General features: G+C 43.5%; 1 protein-coding gene across 5 annotated transcripts in view; it reads left to right on the top strand.

Moving 5' to 3' along the window:
* The window catches only part of LRRFIP2 (LRR binding FLII interacting protein 2), a 195,256-nt gene that overhangs the window by 118,320 nt on the left and 57,918 nt on the right, over positions 1-19,018 (top strand). For 4 of the 5 annotated variants that reach the window (XM_077269333.1, XM_077269335.1, XM_077269334.1 and 1 more), the window contains exon 4: positions 5,734-5,778. In XM_077269333.1, coding sequence (XP_077125448.1) covers positions 5,734-5,778 — 45 coding nt within the window. Of the gene's footprint in view, positions 1-84; positions 133-235; positions 293-1,615; positions 1,676-3,254; positions 3,363-5,733; positions 5,779-19,018 lie in introns of all 5 variants that reach the window. The other variant, XM_077269331.1, reaches the window with a different exon arrangement.

Here is a 19,018-nt window from a genome sequence, read left to right as displayed (position 1 = left end):
AACGCACATTATTTTACAATTAATCATCATAAAAGTGACTAAGATTATAGTGGACCTCTTCCCCCCCCCATATTTCTGTCTTAGACATCACTCTATGAAGATGGCTTTACTAACTCGTACACTTCCAGAACTGTAAGTGACAGGTTTATTGTGCCTTTTATTCTTATTCTGAAAATCTTGAATACATGTTCTTCATCTATTAATTCTTTTTTTTTTTTACTACTGCGATCACCAGCCATCTGAGTACAGCTACACTTCTTCCAGAGCCAGTTCTACAAAAAGCAGTCCTGTGGTGAGAGCTCCCGCTGCATGAGTGTGTGCACGGTCTCCGTCACTAAAAGGGTTTTCCCATACATACTAATCTAGAGTACTCTCACAGTGATCACCTAATGTATTCCTGCAGTTTCCCAGGCTAGAGAATGAAGGCCCTTGTAGATAGATCGATTTCTGTCCACTATGGCATCATGTTGTCAGTAGCACATCCCCGTTTACAGAGAGCGATATGCTGCTGAAAACTATCATTTTTATCCTGGCATAAATCACTTGATCACCCAATGAATTTTGCTCGTTCATCAAGTGATCACTAAGTAGAGTAATCATGATTATCAACTCCTCTAAATAGGTCTTAAGAAACCAAGCCCTTGCAATGTCTCACTGGCAAGGACATATAAGGTAGAGGTTCTGAGACATTCAAAAGAAGAACAAGGGGATCCATAACGCATACTGTATTTAAAGGGAACCTGTCACCCCCAAAATAGAAGATGAGCTAAGCCCACCGGCATCAGGGGCTTATTTACAGCATTCTGGAATGCTGTAGATAAGCCCCGATGTATCCTGAAAGATGAGAAAAAGAGGTTACGTTATACTCACGCGGGCGGTCCGATCCGGTGGGCGTAGCGGTCCGGTCCGATGGGCATCACGGTCCGGGGCCTCCCATCTTCATAGGATGACGGATTCATCGGAGGCTTATCTACAGCATTACAGAATGCTGTAGATAAGCCCCTGATGCCGGTGGGCTTAGCTCATCTTCCATTTTGGGGGGTGACAGGTTCCCTTTAACAACTATACCAAGTGACCGAAGCACGGTCCATTGACTCTAGATGAACATTTATTATGTTAAAGGGTGTTCCAACCATTATAAATTGATTAGAAAACTGCTCTGTTACAGTATAACAACTAATACATCACATATCCATCACTGCTCTGCTTTTAATGCATCGTGAGTAGAGTTAGTTATAATCAGTGCCTAGTCCATCGGCCACATTGGTATCCTGTGATGGCTGGATGGGAGTCCTGAGAACTGCCTCTTACCTGACTGGTTCCTATCTTGATTAGCAGGCCTGGTATAAGGTCATTGTTGTGACACGTGACGTCACACCACACCGGCTAATCAAAAGATGAGCCAACGATATCATCAGCTATGAAGCCGCAACAGCTTAATCCCGTGGCTGAATAGACCGGGTCCTGTGAGTAGATTTTGCGTCAACCCTAATCCTGATGTCTTTTCACCTAATTGGTGGATAGGTGATTTTTGTACACTTGAACATTATTTGGGGCACCACCATAGGAAGCAATGTGTTGACCTGCTGCATTTCATTATGTTCCTCCTCTGTAGTGTACGGATGATGAGGGATCCGTGTCATATAGTGCTGGACGAGGACGAAGAGATAGTGTGGTGAGCTCAGTTGCATGTGTGTGTTTTCACACCAGTTAAATGAGTTGCACATGATTTTTAATGGATATTTGCCCTTTTTATGAAAGTTGAGCTATTCTTAAGAATATTTGCAGTTTTTCTAAAAAAAAAAAGACAAAAACACTTTTGCATAATTTTTAGCAAAAAAAACATTTGTCACCAAGATTGTATTTTTCTCCAAATGGTATTCATTGTTTAAAAAAACAAAACCATAGTTGTCACTTTTAATCTATGCAGTCATTTATTCTTCTTGTGGTTATGACAATGAGCTATACCAATAAGATCAGCAGTATCACTTTAACTTCAATTTTTCTGTTTTGTTAGTGGGGACAGTAAAATTAGAGCTCCTGCAAGAAACAAATCTGTCTCATGATTGGCGCAAATGGTGCCAATGGGACCCCATGTTTTGCCTTATATTTTGGTATCCATCATTTTAGTGTAAAATAAGCGCAGCAGTATGCTTGTAAAGAAATGATTTGTCTATGGCGTCAGAACATTCCGTTTAGAAAGATTTCCAGATTGGTGCCACACTATTGTATGACCACGAAGTGGCGCCATTTGCACCTCAATACACTGCTCTACCATGTATTTTGTTTGCACCCCGATTGTACTTTCTTTACATATCAATGTGCTTTTGTTCTCCTTTCCTCTTTGTGTTTCTGCTAATGTTATAGTTTGTATTTCCAGATACATTGGGGCAGGTTTATCAAAACTGTCTAATTCTGTCTTAACATGCCCCAGATCTATCAGCTCTTCATGCTGTTTGATAAATCTGTCTAATTTTAAGACTGTCTAGTTTACATTACTTAGTTGGCTTACGTTATACCAGAGGTATGCGCCAAATATAATGCAAGTTGGGAACCACAATAGTTTTTTTTGTTTTTTTGCAAATTATACCAGAATTCTGGTGCATTTAGTGTGATAAATATGCCCCATTGTCCAACGTTCTGCAGAACACCATATTATTTTGCCTACATACTGCAAAACCTCAGAGAATGGAATTAGTGGTATAAATGTTTCTTTCATTTTTTTAGGGAACCTGTAAAACTTTGCAGCCAGGTATGCAGCAGCGCTGGGAGAAGCCAGGCGAGGTCATCGCTGTACTAGTCTCCGGCTATGGTCCCCAGCCAGATCTTCTAATTATATTTTTTCTGAAAAGCTCCTGCGTTACTGTAGCCAGGCGCTGGTTCATGCTGCCCGTGGTTTGGCCGGCATGGATCAGCTGACAGGTTCCCTTTAAAAAGAGACCCCTCTGATGCATTACACAGTATATTGTACGCAATGTGATCTTCCCTGTATTTTGTAATGTTATAATATCACTCTATGAATATATTCACTACTATTGATTTACGAAATATGTTGGCGCTATATAAATAAAATTATTATTACTTTTAAGTTCTCCACTAGTAAGCAGTAATTATACAAGTTGTCCTAGACATAAAACGTCCGGACCAAAAATGCTACTCGGCTCCAGTGCGGACGAGGGTACACTGAATATTTCAGTCTGTGTGTATATCTCAAGTGGCTGTTTGAGTTTTTATTGTTCCTGCGTTTCTTCAAGTTATCAGACTTTTCTGACCAGAGTGAATCTGCAGCGGATTATTTTAGTCGCTCCAATCGTCGGGGCAGCATTGTGTCTGATGAGATCAGCATCCCCGATCTCAACAACGTGAGTTGTAATGCATGCAGACTGGCGTGTGCAGTGAATCGTATTTTCCTCATCATGCCCTTACCTGCTGTGACATGACTTCTGTTAACAAACTTCCATGATAATCTAGGATTGCTTTTATTATCTTAACTATTTTATTGGACCAAAATATTTGTGGCTAAGTAACTATTTAGCATGAGTTTGAAGTATCACCTAAAATAAAGCAAAAATGAATGTGCTCACCACGGTTGCTAGTATTGTGGAAACAGTGGTACCTGGAGCCAGTTGGGTGCCAAGTCCTGCTGGTGAAGCACAGCAACCATGGAGGACAAGGACAAAGTGTAGCACAGCCGTCCGGTGAAGATAAATATTCTTTTATTCTTGGTCCATACGAGATACATATAAAAAGTGACGCCTTTCTGGCATAAAACAATGCCCTTAATCATATTATACGATCATTGAAAGGCGTTTTACTCTAGAAATGCATCCGTTTTTATATGTAGATTGTGTGCATCCACTTGTTTTAATGGATCAAGAATAAAGGCGTTTTTATCTACCCCGGATGGTTCTGCTACATTTCATCCTTGTGTCCTCCATTATCACCTAAAATAATGCTAATCAAGAATACCGATGTTTGGTTTGGACTTGTGCTCGCACTGTGATAATCGTAAATGTGAATAGCAATAATATAACGATCACTAAGGGTGAAGGCTTGGACAAGTATTTGTGTGGGTAGGTCTGTGCTAATCATCCTAATAACTGTTGAACAAGTATGAGCATGATCATAATATCTAATATATGCATCATATTGACTACCATGAATTGGTGTTCTCACGAGGGTTCTTGTTAGGACTGTTCTGTCTCAGGGAAGTATCTGTCGAAGACTCTTGTCCTTAGGGTTGGTTTTCCTTTAAGATTGGTGAGTTTAGGGAAAATCAGTGTGTCTGCATATGATCATATTTTAGGGGTTGTCTGAGAGTTAAAAAATATGGCTAGCTGCAGGAAAACAGACATCACTCACCTGTTACATTGGTTGTCCAGGATGTTATTTTTAAGACATTTACTGGTTATAAAAAAATAAAAGAAGTCATACAGTGGTCCCCTGCACATTCCTACACCTACCTGTTCCCCCTGGCCACTGCTATCTGGTCCTGTGTCCACACACCAGAAGTGCCCGCTCAACCAATCACTGAGCTGTACTGACATTTGTGGCAATTTCTGGTCCGTTTAGACTTGAATAGACAGTGGAGACCAGTAGGGACTGAGTATGTATCGGAATTAGAGCTGCTGATGATTGCAAGGGTGAGTATTCTATTTTTTAGCATTGTAAGCCCTTTAAACATATTTTTCCCCTGGAAAACCTCTTGGAATCTCCCCTTCCTCCAGTATTTATGCTTTGGTGGTGCATGGCCTTGTATGTCTTGTTTTCTGGGTGACCTTATGCTGTACATGTACGTAGCCTCTTCTGCCAATCACTGTCTTTAGCAGTGGTTTTCACATTTATGGCTTGTGACTGCTAAAACCAGCAAATTGCAATGGTGCATGCTGACATGTTATGGCATGTCATTGGCCATAAAATACTCTGTGTCCGCCAGAGCATTGGTACTTGAGCAATTTGGGATTTAACAAGTGAGTAATGTTGGGGGGATGTGGCTTTTCATTTTCTAGAGAGAGCTTAATTTTCAAACTCTCAGACAACCCCATTAATGTGGAAAAATGTTAACTGAAATATCATCAACTACTGCTGCTCAGAATTTTGAGTTGATCTAACAATTGTCTAATTTCACAGGTTATGTCCTGGCGTGGCATCGATTTTTGTAAAGTTTTGTTTTCATCTTGTTATTATTAGTAAAACCTCGTCTGCTGTCTGCTTTTTCTTGTTATTTAAAGAGGTTTTCTGTTTTATCTGGCTGAAGTTTGTTATGCAAAAGCAAACTGTATTTTACACAGCCTCCCCATGTCCATCACGGAGTCTCCACTGATGCTGCCACTATCTGTTATTGTCAGCAGCGCAGACGTCACGTAGAACGGCACTGCAGCCAGTAACTTAGCGGCTCATATAGTCAACTCAGAGAGAGCCGCTGAGCTCAATTATTGTCTGTAGCGCTGTTGACGTGATATCAATAATAGCAGAAATTGTGAGCTGCAGAGACGTGGCGATGGACCTGGGGAGGGTAAATAAAGCAAAACAGGGTTTTTTTGTGTTCAAACTTCAGCCAGGGGACAGTGGCTTCCCAAAATCCGAAAACCCTTTTAAAATAACTGGTCTTTAATTGCGAAAGATGATTATACAGCCTTACATTTACATCCACTAATGTTCTATTCATGTAGTACATGCCCTGCTTCTATAAATGAAATAAAGATTTATTTTCTGTTTTCTCTATTTTTAAAGCTGGACGAGAAGAGCGACAAGCAGTATTCTGAAGGTTATTCCAGGGTAAGTACAATGTACATGGCTCATCTTTCAAATTCCTGCTCTCTATGCCTTTTAATAACCCTTTAGGTGTTGGTGGAAGATTTATATACTGACTGCTACTTCAGTGACATTTCCCATGTAACAGTGTGTTGGGGACTCTTGGTCATAGAAATCTCCAACCATCACTAAAGAAGTTCAAGTTGATTTGTCTGATTTATGCAGAGCCCTCGTTTATCTTTGAGTTATATAAGATTCAGTTTAAAGGGATTCTCCAGGAATCTATAAAAGAAAAAGAAAGTTTATGTCATTATAAATTGGGCTGCCGTCTTTTTACGCTGTCAGAAACCTGTCCTAGCATGGTAGTAGGACGGGTGCCTGTGAGCATCTGCAGTTGCAAGCTCCACATTCTCCCTTTATGTGTAGGGAAGATTTGCCCCCCAGTTGATTTTCTGATCTATTGCGGAGAAATAAGAGGGGCTGAGGTAAGTAGAGGCTGCTCACACTGCTGTCCACCCTGATATTCTGATCTAATACTGAAGATATCATGGATGATGAGATAAGAAGAGGCTGCTGTCCACCCTGACATTCTGATCTAATACTGGAGATACCATGGATGATGAGATAAGAAGAGGCTGCTCAAACTGCTGTCCACCCTGGCATGCTGATCTAATACTGGAGATACCATGGATGATGAGATAAGAAGAGGCTGCTCAAACTGCTATCCACCCTGACATGCTGATCTAATACTGGAGATACCATGGATGATGAGATAAGAAGAGGCTGCTCACACTGCTGTGCACCCTGATATTCTGATCTAATACTGGATACACCAAGGTGTTGAGGTCAGACGAGGCTGCTCACACTGCTGTCCACCCTGTCTTATTGATGTAATACTGGGGATATCAGGGGTGATGAGGTTTGACTAGACTGCTAACATTGCTGACCACCTTGTCTTTCTAAATGATGTGTAGCTACTGTTACTTGGAGATAGCTTCCCAGTACGTGGTGTACAGTAGCTTATCAGCAGTTTAAAGTAGGAGACCTTCCTCCTGCACATGTTCACAGGCACTTTTTCTGATAAGGGTAAGTTCACACTGGACGTTTTTGCTGCTTTTTTTTCTGTAGCAAAACCTAATTTCTTGGCAGGAAAGAAGCTGCGGCAAAAAAGCATGTTTTGTTGAATTTGTTTGTGGTTTTGGTGCTTTTTTCGATTCGTTTTTGGGGATATCTTGTGTCTCTTTGTACACGCTAATAAAATTGAGTGCCCCCAGAGAGAAATAAACTACTTCCTGTAGAAGCATACCTCCTAGATCCTTTGAAAAGCCGGCAATTCATGTGCCTCATACAGTAAAATCACGCTGACAGGTTAGAATAGAGCAGATATACAAACATAGAATACATAGATGTTAGTTAGATATATATATATATATATATATATATATATATATATATATATATTACATAGATAGATAGACGAAAAGCCGGCGATTCATCTGCTGTGTACTTTTAAATCACACTGCCAGGTTAGAATAGAATAGATATATAAACATAGAATACGTAGATATCAGTGACACACACACACACATATATATATGTATATATATTACATAGAAGAAATGCCGTAGCGTAAAATCACAGCAGGAGCCAACAGGATAGAAGAGATGGATTACGCACAGTAAATACATATGGAATAGGTAAATATACAGATGTCTGTGACAAATACAATTAGTGCAGTGTGTGTACAGCTTACAGTACATGTATTTCATTATTAAAAGATTAATTTTCTGAAAAAAATGTTGTGGGCTCCCAAATAATTTTCTTAACCTGCAGAGAGAGAGCCGACGGCTGGGGGCAGATGTTTATAAGCCTGGGAAGGGGGTAATACCCATCAAGCTTCCCAGGCTATTATCAGCTCACAGCTTACTGTCTATTAAAATGGGGGACCCAAAAAATGACGCAAGGTCCCCCTATAATTAGTAACCAGCAAGGGCTATGCAGACAGCTGAGGGCTGACATTTATAGCCTAGGAAGGGGCCATGGATACTGCCTCTCCAGGCTAAAAACATCAGCTCTCAGCCAACCCAAAAAAGGCGCATCTATAAGATGTGCCTATTCTGGCACTTAGCCTCGCTCTTCCCACTTCACTGGTACCGGTGGCAAGTGGGGTGATAGTGGGGTGGGGGTTGATGTCACCTTCGTATTGTCAGGTGACATCAAGCACCGAGGTTAGTAATGGTGAGGTGGTAATAAGACGCCCCCATTACTAACCTCATAGTCACATTGTATAAAAACACAGACACCCAGAAAAAAGTCTTTTAGTTGAAAAAGAGACACAGACTCCTTTAATAATCTTAATTAAACCAGACTTACTACCTCGCCTAATTCCACCGAGTTCACCGCAGTGAAATTCTCCCAGTGAACTCGCCTCTGCACTGCGCGACTTTGTCATGGTGCTAACTGGGATCTCACCAAGGTCACCGCAGGGCTGGGAATGGAGCCTCAGTGACCGGGGGTAACCTCGATGATGTCACCGCCAGTCACTGACACTGCGCTCGTAGCGGATGATTCATCAGTGGTTCTCAGGCTGGACGGTCGCATCTTGGCACTGTCCAGGTTGAAACCTATTTGTCCCCTAGGCACGGATTACATCGTGGGACAGCACGACAGATAGGTGAGGGATATTGTTGTTTTTTATTTTTGTTTTATTACAGGAGAACGAGGGCTTTGGTGCAATAGATGTTAGGTGAATATACCTGTGTTTGTTATTTTTAAATAAAAATGGAAATGTGTGTTTTGTTTTATTTCTAATAAAAGGCTGTATTCTGGCTGTGTCTTTATTTACCATATAACTAGATTAGTAATGGATAGATAGACACCTCTCCATTACTAAGCCGTGTGATGTCACCTGACAATACAAAGGTAACATCAACCCCACAAATATAAACCCCACTTGCCACCGCCACAGGGCAAGTGGGAAGAGCTGGGCAAAGCACCAGAATTGGTGCATCTAATAGATGTGCTTCTTCTGGGCAGCTGCGGGCTGCTATTTTTAGGCTGGGGGGGGCAATATCCATGGCCCCTTACCAGCATGAAAATACCAGCTCCCAGCTGTCTGCTTTACAAGGCTGGTTGTCAAAAATGGGGGGACCACACTCCGTTTTTTTTAAATTATTTATTTAAATAATTAAAAAAACAGCTCGGGGACTCCTCTGTTCTTGATAACCAGCCTTGCTGCAGCCCCCAGCTGTGAGTTTTGTCTGGCTGGTTTTCAAAAATAGGGGAAAACCCACACAGTTTTTTTTTTTAATTATTTATTTCCAGCGCAGGAGCTGCTCATGAATATTCCCATCATCTGCTCCTGCTCTATCTGTTATTAGCGGCAGGGAGGATTTCACCGCCGATCAGAAGCAGTGTTTGCTGTGCCATCATGCATATGACAGTGTGTCAAACACTGTAATTCCAGGAAAAAGATGTGCACACTGTCACTGGGTTGGTGCAGGCATGAACAAAAATAGTCCAAGTATAGGAAAAATCAGCCGCACTCAATTGGTTGAAAGTTCAGCAAACTGTGTAGTTTCTTTATTAACATATACAATAAACATCACCAGGTGCTTTTTTAGGAGGTAAATGGGTGGCGGACTATTCAATTCGGGTAACGTTTCGACCCCAGCGGGTCTTTATCAAAACCTCACTTATGCCAAAGAGGTAGAGGAGAGGAGAAAGAGCCGAGTTCCCATAGGGCAGCTCTGGTGGAGTTGTGTGGAAGCGCGTCCACCAGGCGGACGCGCTTCCACACAACTCCACCAGAGCTGCCCTATGGGAACTCGGCTCTTTCTCCTCTCCTCTACCTCTTTGGCATAAGTGAGGTTTTGATAAAGACCCGCTGGGGTCGAAACGTTACCCGAATTGAATAGTCCGCCACCCATTTACCTCCTAAAAAAGCACCTGGTGATGTTTATTGTATATGTTAATAAAGAAACTACACAGTTTGCTGAACTTTCAACCAATTGAGTGCGGCTGATTTTTCCTATACTTAAACACTGTAATGTCAGACCCCCCATTCAAGTGAATGGGGTTAGGGTCCGCTCTGCTGGATGACAGGCTGTATGGACACATCATGCAGCCTGCCATCTAGATGTAGCTGACTATGATGTCACATCCTGCTGTGCTTGACTTTTCTGCAGCAAATACGCTGCAAGAAAAGTCAACCTTGCGTAATTTGCAGCGTTTTTTCACCATCCATTCAAGTCAATAGGTGAAAAAACACTGCAAAAACGCTGAAAGAAGTGACATGTTCTAAAAAAAAAAACAAAAAAAAAAACCTCAAAGCACAAATTCCTGATGACAAAAAAAAGCAATGTGTGTGCATGAGATTTCTGAAATCTCATAGACTTTGCTGGTACTGTAAAAGCAGCTGAATGTTAGCATAACAAATGCAGCAAAAAATGCAGCAAAAATTTTTCTCTCAATCTTCAGTCAGCCTCTTCTCCGATTTCTTTGTGGGAAGCACACAAAGCAGTATTGAGAGGCCTGTGTATTCAAGTAGCCTCCCGTAGGAGGAAAGAGAGACTCGCGAGAGAGGCTGAATTGGAAGATAGGGTATCAGTGCTTGAGACTCAATTGAAAAATTCGCCATCCCCGGACATATACAGAAATCTCACCCACGCCCAAACTGAGCTTGACCTCTGTCTATCTGAAAACGCTGACCGAGCCTTACGCTGGTCCCAACAACGGTTTTATGCCCTCAATAATAAAAACAATTCTAACCTAGCGCGACGGCTAAAATGTTTACCTCAACCCCGTCCCCCAGTAAGACTACGTACTCCTTCAGGAATCACGTCCAACCCACTGAAGATCACTCAATTGTTCCAGCAGAAATTAATACAACTATATAGTGCCACTTCAACCGTCGATTCCAGTGAGCTAGATGCCTTTTTGGACTCTGTCCCACTCCCGGCATTGGGACCAGGTCTGATTGACCTGTTAAACCAACCTATATCTTCCAACGACATAGAGTTAGCTATTCAACAATTGAAAGTCAATAAAAAACCCGGCCCGGATGGTTTTACAGCCTTATACTATAAAAAATATGCCCCACTCTTGATATCCCACCTTACTAATTATTTTAATTCCTTGAGAGACGGAAATAAACCCGGAGAAGCATCATTGATAGCAGCTGTGTCTATGATACCTAAGCCTAATTCTGATCAGTTAGCATGGTCCAACTACAGACCAATATCTCTAATTAACATTGACCTTAAAATATTAGCTAAAATTTTATCTCAACGGTTAACCCCTTCATGACCCAGCCTATTTTGGCCTTAATGACCTTGCCATTTTTTGCAATTCTGACCAGTGTCCCTTTATGAGGTAATAACTCAGGAACGCTTCAACGGATCCTTGCGGTTCTGAGATTGTTTTTTCGTGACATATTGGGCTTCATGTTAGTGGTAAATTTAGGTCGATAATTTCTGAGTTTATTTGTGAAAAAAATGGAAATTTGGCGAATAATTTGAAAATTTTGCAATTTTCACATTTTGAATTTTTATTCTGTTAAACCAGAGAGTTATGTGACACAAAATAGTTAATAAATAACATTTCCCACATGTCTACTTTACATCAGCACAATTTTGGAAACAAATTTTTATTTTGCTAGGAAGTTATAAGGGTTAAAATTTGACCAGTGATTTCTCATTTTTACAACAAAATTTACAAAACCATTTTTTTTAGGGACCACCTCACATTTGAAGTCAGTTTGAGGGTTCTATATGGCTGAAAATACCCAAAAGTGACACCATTCTAAAAACTGCACCCCTCAAGGTGCTCAAAACCACATTCAAGAAGTTTATTAACCCTTCAGGTGTTTCACAGCAGCAGAAGCAACATGGAGGGGAAAAATTAACATTTAACTTTTTAGTCACAAAAATGATCTTTTCGCAACAATTTTTTTATTTTCCCAAGGGTAAAAGGAGAAACTGGACCACGAATGTTGTTTTCCAATTTGTCCTGAGTACGCTGATACCTCATATGTGGGGGTAAACCACTGTTTGGGCGCACGGCAGGGCTCGGAAGGGAAGGAGCGCCATTTGACTTTTTGAAGGAAAAATTGGCTCCAATCTTTAGCGGACACCATGTCGCGTTTGGAGAGCCCCCGTGTGCCTAAACATTGGAGCTCCCCCACAAGTGACCCCATTTTGGAAACTAGACCCCCCAAGGAACTTATCTAGAAGCATAGTGAGCACTTTAAACCCCCAGGTGCTTCGCAAATTAATCCGTAAAAATGAAAAAGTACTTTTTTTTCACACAAAATTTCTTTTAGCCTCAATTTTTTCATTTTCACATGGGCAACAGGATAAAATGGATCCTAAAATTGGTTGGGCAATTTCTCCTGAGTACGCCAATACCTCATATGTGGGGGTAAACTACTGTTTGGGCACATGGTAAGGCTCGGAAGGGAAGGAGCGCCATTTGACTTTTTGAATGAAAAATTATCTCCATAGTTAGCGGACACCATGTCAGGTTTGGAGAGGCCCTGTGTGCCTAAACATTGGAGCTCCCCCACAAGTGACCCCATTTTGGAAACTAGACCCCCCAAGGAACTTATCTAGATGCATAGTGAGCACTTTAAACCCTCAGGTGCTTCACAAATTGATCCGTAAAAATGAAAAAGTACTTTTTTTTCACACAAAATTTCTTTTAGCCTCAATTTTTTCATTTTCACATGGGCAACAGGATAAAATGGATCCTAAAATTTGTTGGGCAATTTCTCCTGAGTACGCCGATACCTCATATGTGGGGGTAAACCACTGTTTGGGTGCACGGCAAGGCTCGGAAGGGAAGGCGCGCCATTTGACTTTTTGAATGGAAAACTCGCTCCAATCGTTAGTGGACACCATGTCGCGTTTGGAGAGCCCCTGTGTGCCTGAACATTGGAGTTCCCCTACAAGTGACCCCATTTTGGAAACTAGACCCCCCAAGAAACTAATCTAGATGCATAGTGAGCACTTAAAACCCCCAGGTGCTTCACAGAAGTTTATAACGCAGAGCCATGAAAATAAAAAAAAAAATTTTCTTTCCTCAAAAATGATTTTTAGCCCGGAGTTTTTTATTTTCCCAAGGATAATAGGAGAAATTGGACCCCAAATGTTGTTGTCCAGTTTGTCCTGAGTACGATGATACCCCATATGTGGGGGTAAACCACTGTTTGGGCACATGCCGGGGCTCGGAAGGGAAGTAGTGACGATTTGGAATGCAGACTTTGATGGAATGGTCTGCGGGAATCATGTTACGTTTGCAGAGCCCCTGATGTGCCTAAACAGTAGAAACCCCCCACAAGTGACCCCATTTTGGAAACTAGACCCCCCAAGGAACTTATCTAGATGTGTGGTGAGCACGTTCAACCCCCAAGTGCTTCACAGAAGTTTACAACGCAGAGCCGTGAAAATAAAAAAATCATTTTTCTTTCCTCAAAAAAGATGTTTTAGCAAGCAATTGTTTATTTTCACAAGGGTAACAGGAGAAATTGGACCCCAATATTTGTTGCCCAGTTTGCTGTGAGTACGCTGATACATCATATGTGGGGGTAAACCACTGTTTGGGCGCACGTCAGGGCTCGGAAGGGAAGTAGTGACATTTGAAATGCAGACTTTGATGGAATGGACTGCGGGCGTCACGTTGCATTTGCAGAGCCCCTGATGTGCCTAAACAGTAGAAACACCCCACAAGTGACCCCATTTTGGAAACTAGACCCCAAAAGGATCTTATCTAGATGTGTGGTGAGCACTTTCAACCCCCAAGTGCTTCACATAAGTTTATAACGTAGAGCCATGAAAATAAAAAATAATTGTTCTTTCCTCAAAAATTATGTTTTAGCAAGTAATTTTTTATTTTTGCAAGGGTAACAGGAGAAATTGGACCCCAATAGTTGTTGCCCAGTTTGTCCTGAGTACGCTGGTATCCCATATGTGGGGGTAAACCACTGTTTGGGCGCACGTCGGGGCTTGGAAGGGAGGGCGCACCATTTGACTTTTTGAACACAAGATTGGCTGGAATCAATGGTGGCGCCATGTTGCGTTTGGAGACCTCTGATGTGCCTAAACAGTGGAAACCCCTCAATTCTAACTTCAACACTAACCCCAACACACCCCTAACCCTAATCCCAACTGTAGCCATAACCCTAATCACAACCCTAACCCCAACACACCCCTAACCACAACCCTAACCCCAACACACCCGTAACCCTAAATCCAACCCTAACCCTAATCCTAACCCTAATCCCAACCCTACCCACAACTATAACCCCAACACAACCCTAACCCTATCCTTAACCCTAACCACAAGCCTAATCTTAACCCTATTTCCAACCCTAGCCCTAATTCCAACCCTAAGGGTACCGTCTCACATAACGATTTACCAACGTTCACGACCAGCGATACGACCTGGCCGTGATCGTTGGAAAGTCGTTGTGTGGTCGCTGGGGAGCTGTCACACAGACCGCTCTCCAGCGACCAACGATGCCAAGGTCCCGGGTAACCAGGGTAAACATCGGGTTACTAAGCGCAGGGCCGCGCTTAGTAACCCGATGTTTACCGTGGTTACCAGCGTAAAAGTAAAAAAAAAAAAACGTACATACTCACATTTCGGTGTCCTTCAGGTCCCTTGCCGTCTGCTTCCCGCTCTGACTGAGTGCCGCCATACAGTGAGAGCAGAGCGCAGCAGTGACGTCACTGCTGTGCTGTGCTCTCACTTTCCGGCCGGCAGACAGTCAGAGCGGGAAGCAGACGGCAAGGGACCTGAAGGACACCGAAATGTGAGTATGTACGGTTTTATTTTTTTTACTTTTACGCTGGTAACCACGGTAAACATCGGGTTACTAAGCGCGGCCCTGCTCTTAGTAACCCGATGTTTACCCTGGTTACAAGCGAACGCATCGCTGGATCGCTGTCACAACGATCCAGCGATGACAGCGGGAGATCCAGCGACGAAAGAAAGTTCCAAACGATCTGCTACGACGTACGATTCTCAGCAGGGTCCCTGATCGCTGCTGCGTGTCAGACACAGCGATATCGTATGGATATCGCTGGAACGTCACGGATCGTACCGTCGTAGCGATCAAAGTGCCACTGTGAGACGGTACCCTAACTCTAATTCCAACCCTAACCCTAAGGCTATGTGCCCACGTTGCGGATTCGTGTGAGATTTTTCCGCACGATTTTTGAAAAATCCGCAGGTAAAAGGCACTGCGTTTTACCTGCAGATTTACAGCAGATTTCCAGTGTTTTTTTGTGCGGATTTCACCTGCGGATTCCTATTGAGGAACAGGTGTAAAACGCTGCGGAATCCGCACAAAGAATTGACATGCTGCAGAAAATACAACGCAGCGTTTCTGCACGGAATTTTCCGCACCATGGGCACAGTGGATTTGGTTTTCCATAGGTGTACATGGTACTGTAAACCTGATGGAAAACTGCAACGAATTCACAGCGGCCAATCCGCTGCGGATCCGCAGCCAAATCCGCTGCGGATCCGCGGCCAATCCGCTGCGGATCCGCGGCCAATCCACTGCGGATCTGCAGCCAATCCGCTGCGGATCCGCAGCCAAATCCGCACATGCCATAACCCTAACCCTACCCGTAACCCTAACCCTACCCCTAACCCTACCCATAGTTCTAACCCTAACCCTAGTTCTAACCCTAACCCTAGTGGAAAACGGAAAAAAAAAAAAAAAAAATTTTCTTTATTTTATTATTGTCCCTACCTATGGGGGTGATAAAGGGGGGGGGGTATTTATTATTTTTTTTATTTTGATCGCTGTGATAGAACCTACCACAGCGATCAAAATGTACTTGTAAGGAATCTGCCGACTGGCAGATTCGGTGGGCGCACTGAGCATGCGCCCGCCATATTGGAAGATGGCGGCGCCCAGCGAGGAGACGTACGGACACCGGGAGGATCGGTAAGTATGAAGGGGTGGTGGGGGGGTGGATTGGAGCACAGGGGGGGTGATCGGACCACAGGGGGGGGTGAATTCAAACAAGGAGGGAGCGGACAGGAGGACGGGGGAGCCGGCAGGCGGACGGAGGGGACCGGACCCCATAACGGAGGACTGGGGGGGGCGATCGGTGGGTGTGGGGGGGTCACTTAAGTATTTCCAGCCATGGCCGATGATATTGCAGCATCGGCCATGGCTGGATTGTAATATTTCACCATTTTTTTAGGTGAAATATTACAAATCGCTCTGATTGGCAGTTTCACTTTCAACAGCCAATCAGAGCGATCGTAGCCACGGGGGGGTGAAGCCACCCCCCCTGGGCTGAAGTACAACTCCCCCTCTCCCTGCAGATCGGGTAAAATAGGAGTTAACCCCTTCACCCGATCTGCAGGGACGCGATCATTCCATGACGCATACGCTGCGTCATAGGTCGGATTGGCACAGACTTTCATGACGCAGCGTATGCGTCAAAGGTCGGGAAGGGGTTAAACTCGGGGCTGGGGACCATAATACATAGAGATCAGGTGGGTTTTGTTCCCAATAGACAAGCATCAGATAATATAAGACGAGTCTCTCACCTGCTGCATCATTGCAGACAGCGCAATTTACCAAGCATGTTATTATCGCTTGATATTAAAAAAGCCTTTGACTCCGTTTCTTGGCCTTATCTGTTTGCGGTCTTGCGGAAATGGGGTTTCCCTCCTTGCTTTCTTACAATGATTCAGGCCCTTTATAGCTCCCCTTCTGCATATGTTAGATACAACGGCTTCTCCTCCCCACGCTTCCCTATTCAAAGAGGCACTCGCCAAGGCTGTCCCTTATCACCCATATTATTTCTTTTAGCCATTGAACCCTTGGCAATACACATTCGGCTCAACACATCCATCCAGGGAGCCACTATAGCATCTGTTCCCCATAAATTCTTCCTTTTCGCTGACGACATGCTGCTCCTCTTAACATCACCTCGTTCATCCCTCCCAGCTTTACTGCAAACTCTTAATAACTTTGAGCACATTTCGGGTTTACAAATTAATCCCTCTAAGTCCTACGCTATGAATATCAATCTCCCCTCCTCTGTTACCACATTGTTAAAACAAGAATTCCCGTTTCAGTGGACCTCTAACCATTTGGACTACTTAGGAGTGAAACTTACTTCGGAATACGGTTCGCTATATGCGGCTAACTACCCTCATATGCTCCGTAAAATCCGGCTAATACTCCTGTCATGGGGTAAACTTCATCTTTCTTGGCTCGGTAGAATACGCGCACTAAAGATGACTATTCTCCCTAAACTACTTTATCTATTCCGGGTCCTCCCGGTCTCGGTCCCCATACAATATCTTAAAATAGCCCAACAAGCAATTAATTCTTTTGTTTGGAAGGGAGGTCTCCCTAGGGTTAATAGAGCCACCCTTTACCGCCATCGTCTAAAAGGGGGATTGGGGGTTCCAAACCTTTTGAAATACTATCAAGCAGCTCAATTAGGTCAACTGACGTTGTACCACGCCTACTCCGAACCCCCTCTGTGGCTAGCTCTAGAGGCATCGGAACTTCACTCAAGTACCCTTGATACGATACTCTGGACTCTCCCAGTAAACCAGAGAGAAATTACTAATCCCATCATGGTTCATTCTCTCAGAATCTGGGATTCAATAAAATACTCCTCACACTTAATTTCACCATTTTTGCCCTTGGCCCCCCTGTGGGGTAATGCCCAGTTCCCTCCGGGAAGGGATTCCCTTAGGGACTTCCGATTATGGGTAGATGCGGGAATAACGAGAGTCCACCACCTCTTTAACGTGGATGGAATTATCCCATTTTCTGTATTGAGTGAGAAATACCATCTCCCCTCGATAGAAATATTTCGTTACCTGCAACTTAAAAATTTTGTTCAATCCTTACTAAGAAACTCAGCCCCCCCTTATTCTTTCACCCCCTTTGAACAGAGGTGCCGCCAAAACCCATATGCCCCAGGTATCATATCCCTTCTTTATACACATATCAATTCCCCAACCCAGAGGAGGTCCCTGGGTTATACCGTTCGCTGGGAGTCTGACATAGGTTCAACACTGACAGACTCGGAGTGGACCCAAATTTGGTCTTCCTCCACCGGGGGTTTGCTCAATACCCTCATGTTGGAGACTAACTACAAAGTATTAACTAGATGGTACCTGACCCCCGCCAGAGTAGCAAAGGCTGTGGCTAACTATTCCCCAAATTGCTTTCGGAAATGTAACTCCATAGGTGATATGCTTCATATCTGGTGGCTATGCCCAATAGTTCGAAGGTTCTGGACCAGAGTTTATTTCTTGATTCTTTCAGTTACGAATATTAACCTTAAGAAAAACCCCTGGGAAGCTCTATTAACCCCTTCCCGACATGTGACGGTATAGTACGTCACATGTCGGGACCCCCGCTTTGATGTGCGCTCCGGCGGTGAGCGCACATCAAAGTCGCGACATGTCAGCTGTTTTTTACAGCTGACATGTGCGCGCAATAGCGGCGGGTGAAATCGCGATCACCCGCCGCTATTAACTAGTTAAATGCCGCTGTCAAGCGCAGACAGCGGCATTTAACTACCGCATCCGGCCGTGCGGCCGGATATGAGCGCATCGCCGACCCCTGTCACATGATCGGGGGTCGGCGATGCTCCTCCATTGTAACCATAGAGGTCCTTGAGACCTCTATGGTTACTGATTGCCGGTGGCTGTGAGCGCCCCCCTGTGGTCGGCGCTCACAGCACACCTGCATTTTAGCTACATAACAGCGATCTGATGATCGCTGTTATGTAGCAGAGCCGATCGGGCTGTGCCTGCTTCTAGCCTCCCATGGAGGCTATAGAAGCATGGCAAAAGTAAAAAAAAAAAGTTTTTAAAAATGTGAAAAAAATAAAAAAAACATAAAAGTTTAAATCACCCCCCTTTCGCCCCAATCAAAATAAATCAATAAAAAAAAACAAAAACCTACACATATTTGGTATCGCCGCGTTCAGAATCGCCCGATCTATCAATTAAAAAAAAGCATTAACCTGATCGCTAAATGGCGTAATGAGAAAAAAATTTGAAACGCCAGATTTACGTTTTTTTGGTCGCCACGACATTGCATTAAAATGCAATAACGGGCGATCAAAAGAACGTATCTACACCAAAATGCTATCATTAAAAACGCCAGCTCGGCACGCAAAAAATAAGCCCTCACCTGACCCCAGATCACGAAAAATGGAGACGCTACGAGTATCGGAAAATGGCGCAATTTTGTTTTGTTTTGTTT

The sequence above is a fragment of the Ranitomeya variabilis genome, chromosome 6 (assembly GCF_051348905.1).
Source record: "Ranitomeya variabilis isolate aRanVar5 chromosome 6, aRanVar5.hap1, whole genome shotgun sequence".
NCBI classification, from domain to species: Eukaryota; Metazoa; Chordata; class Amphibia; order Anura; family Dendrobatidae; genus Ranitomeya; species Ranitomeya variabilis.
Note: the sequence above shows the minus strand (reverse complement) of the source record. Positions and strands in the feature narration are given on the sequence as shown.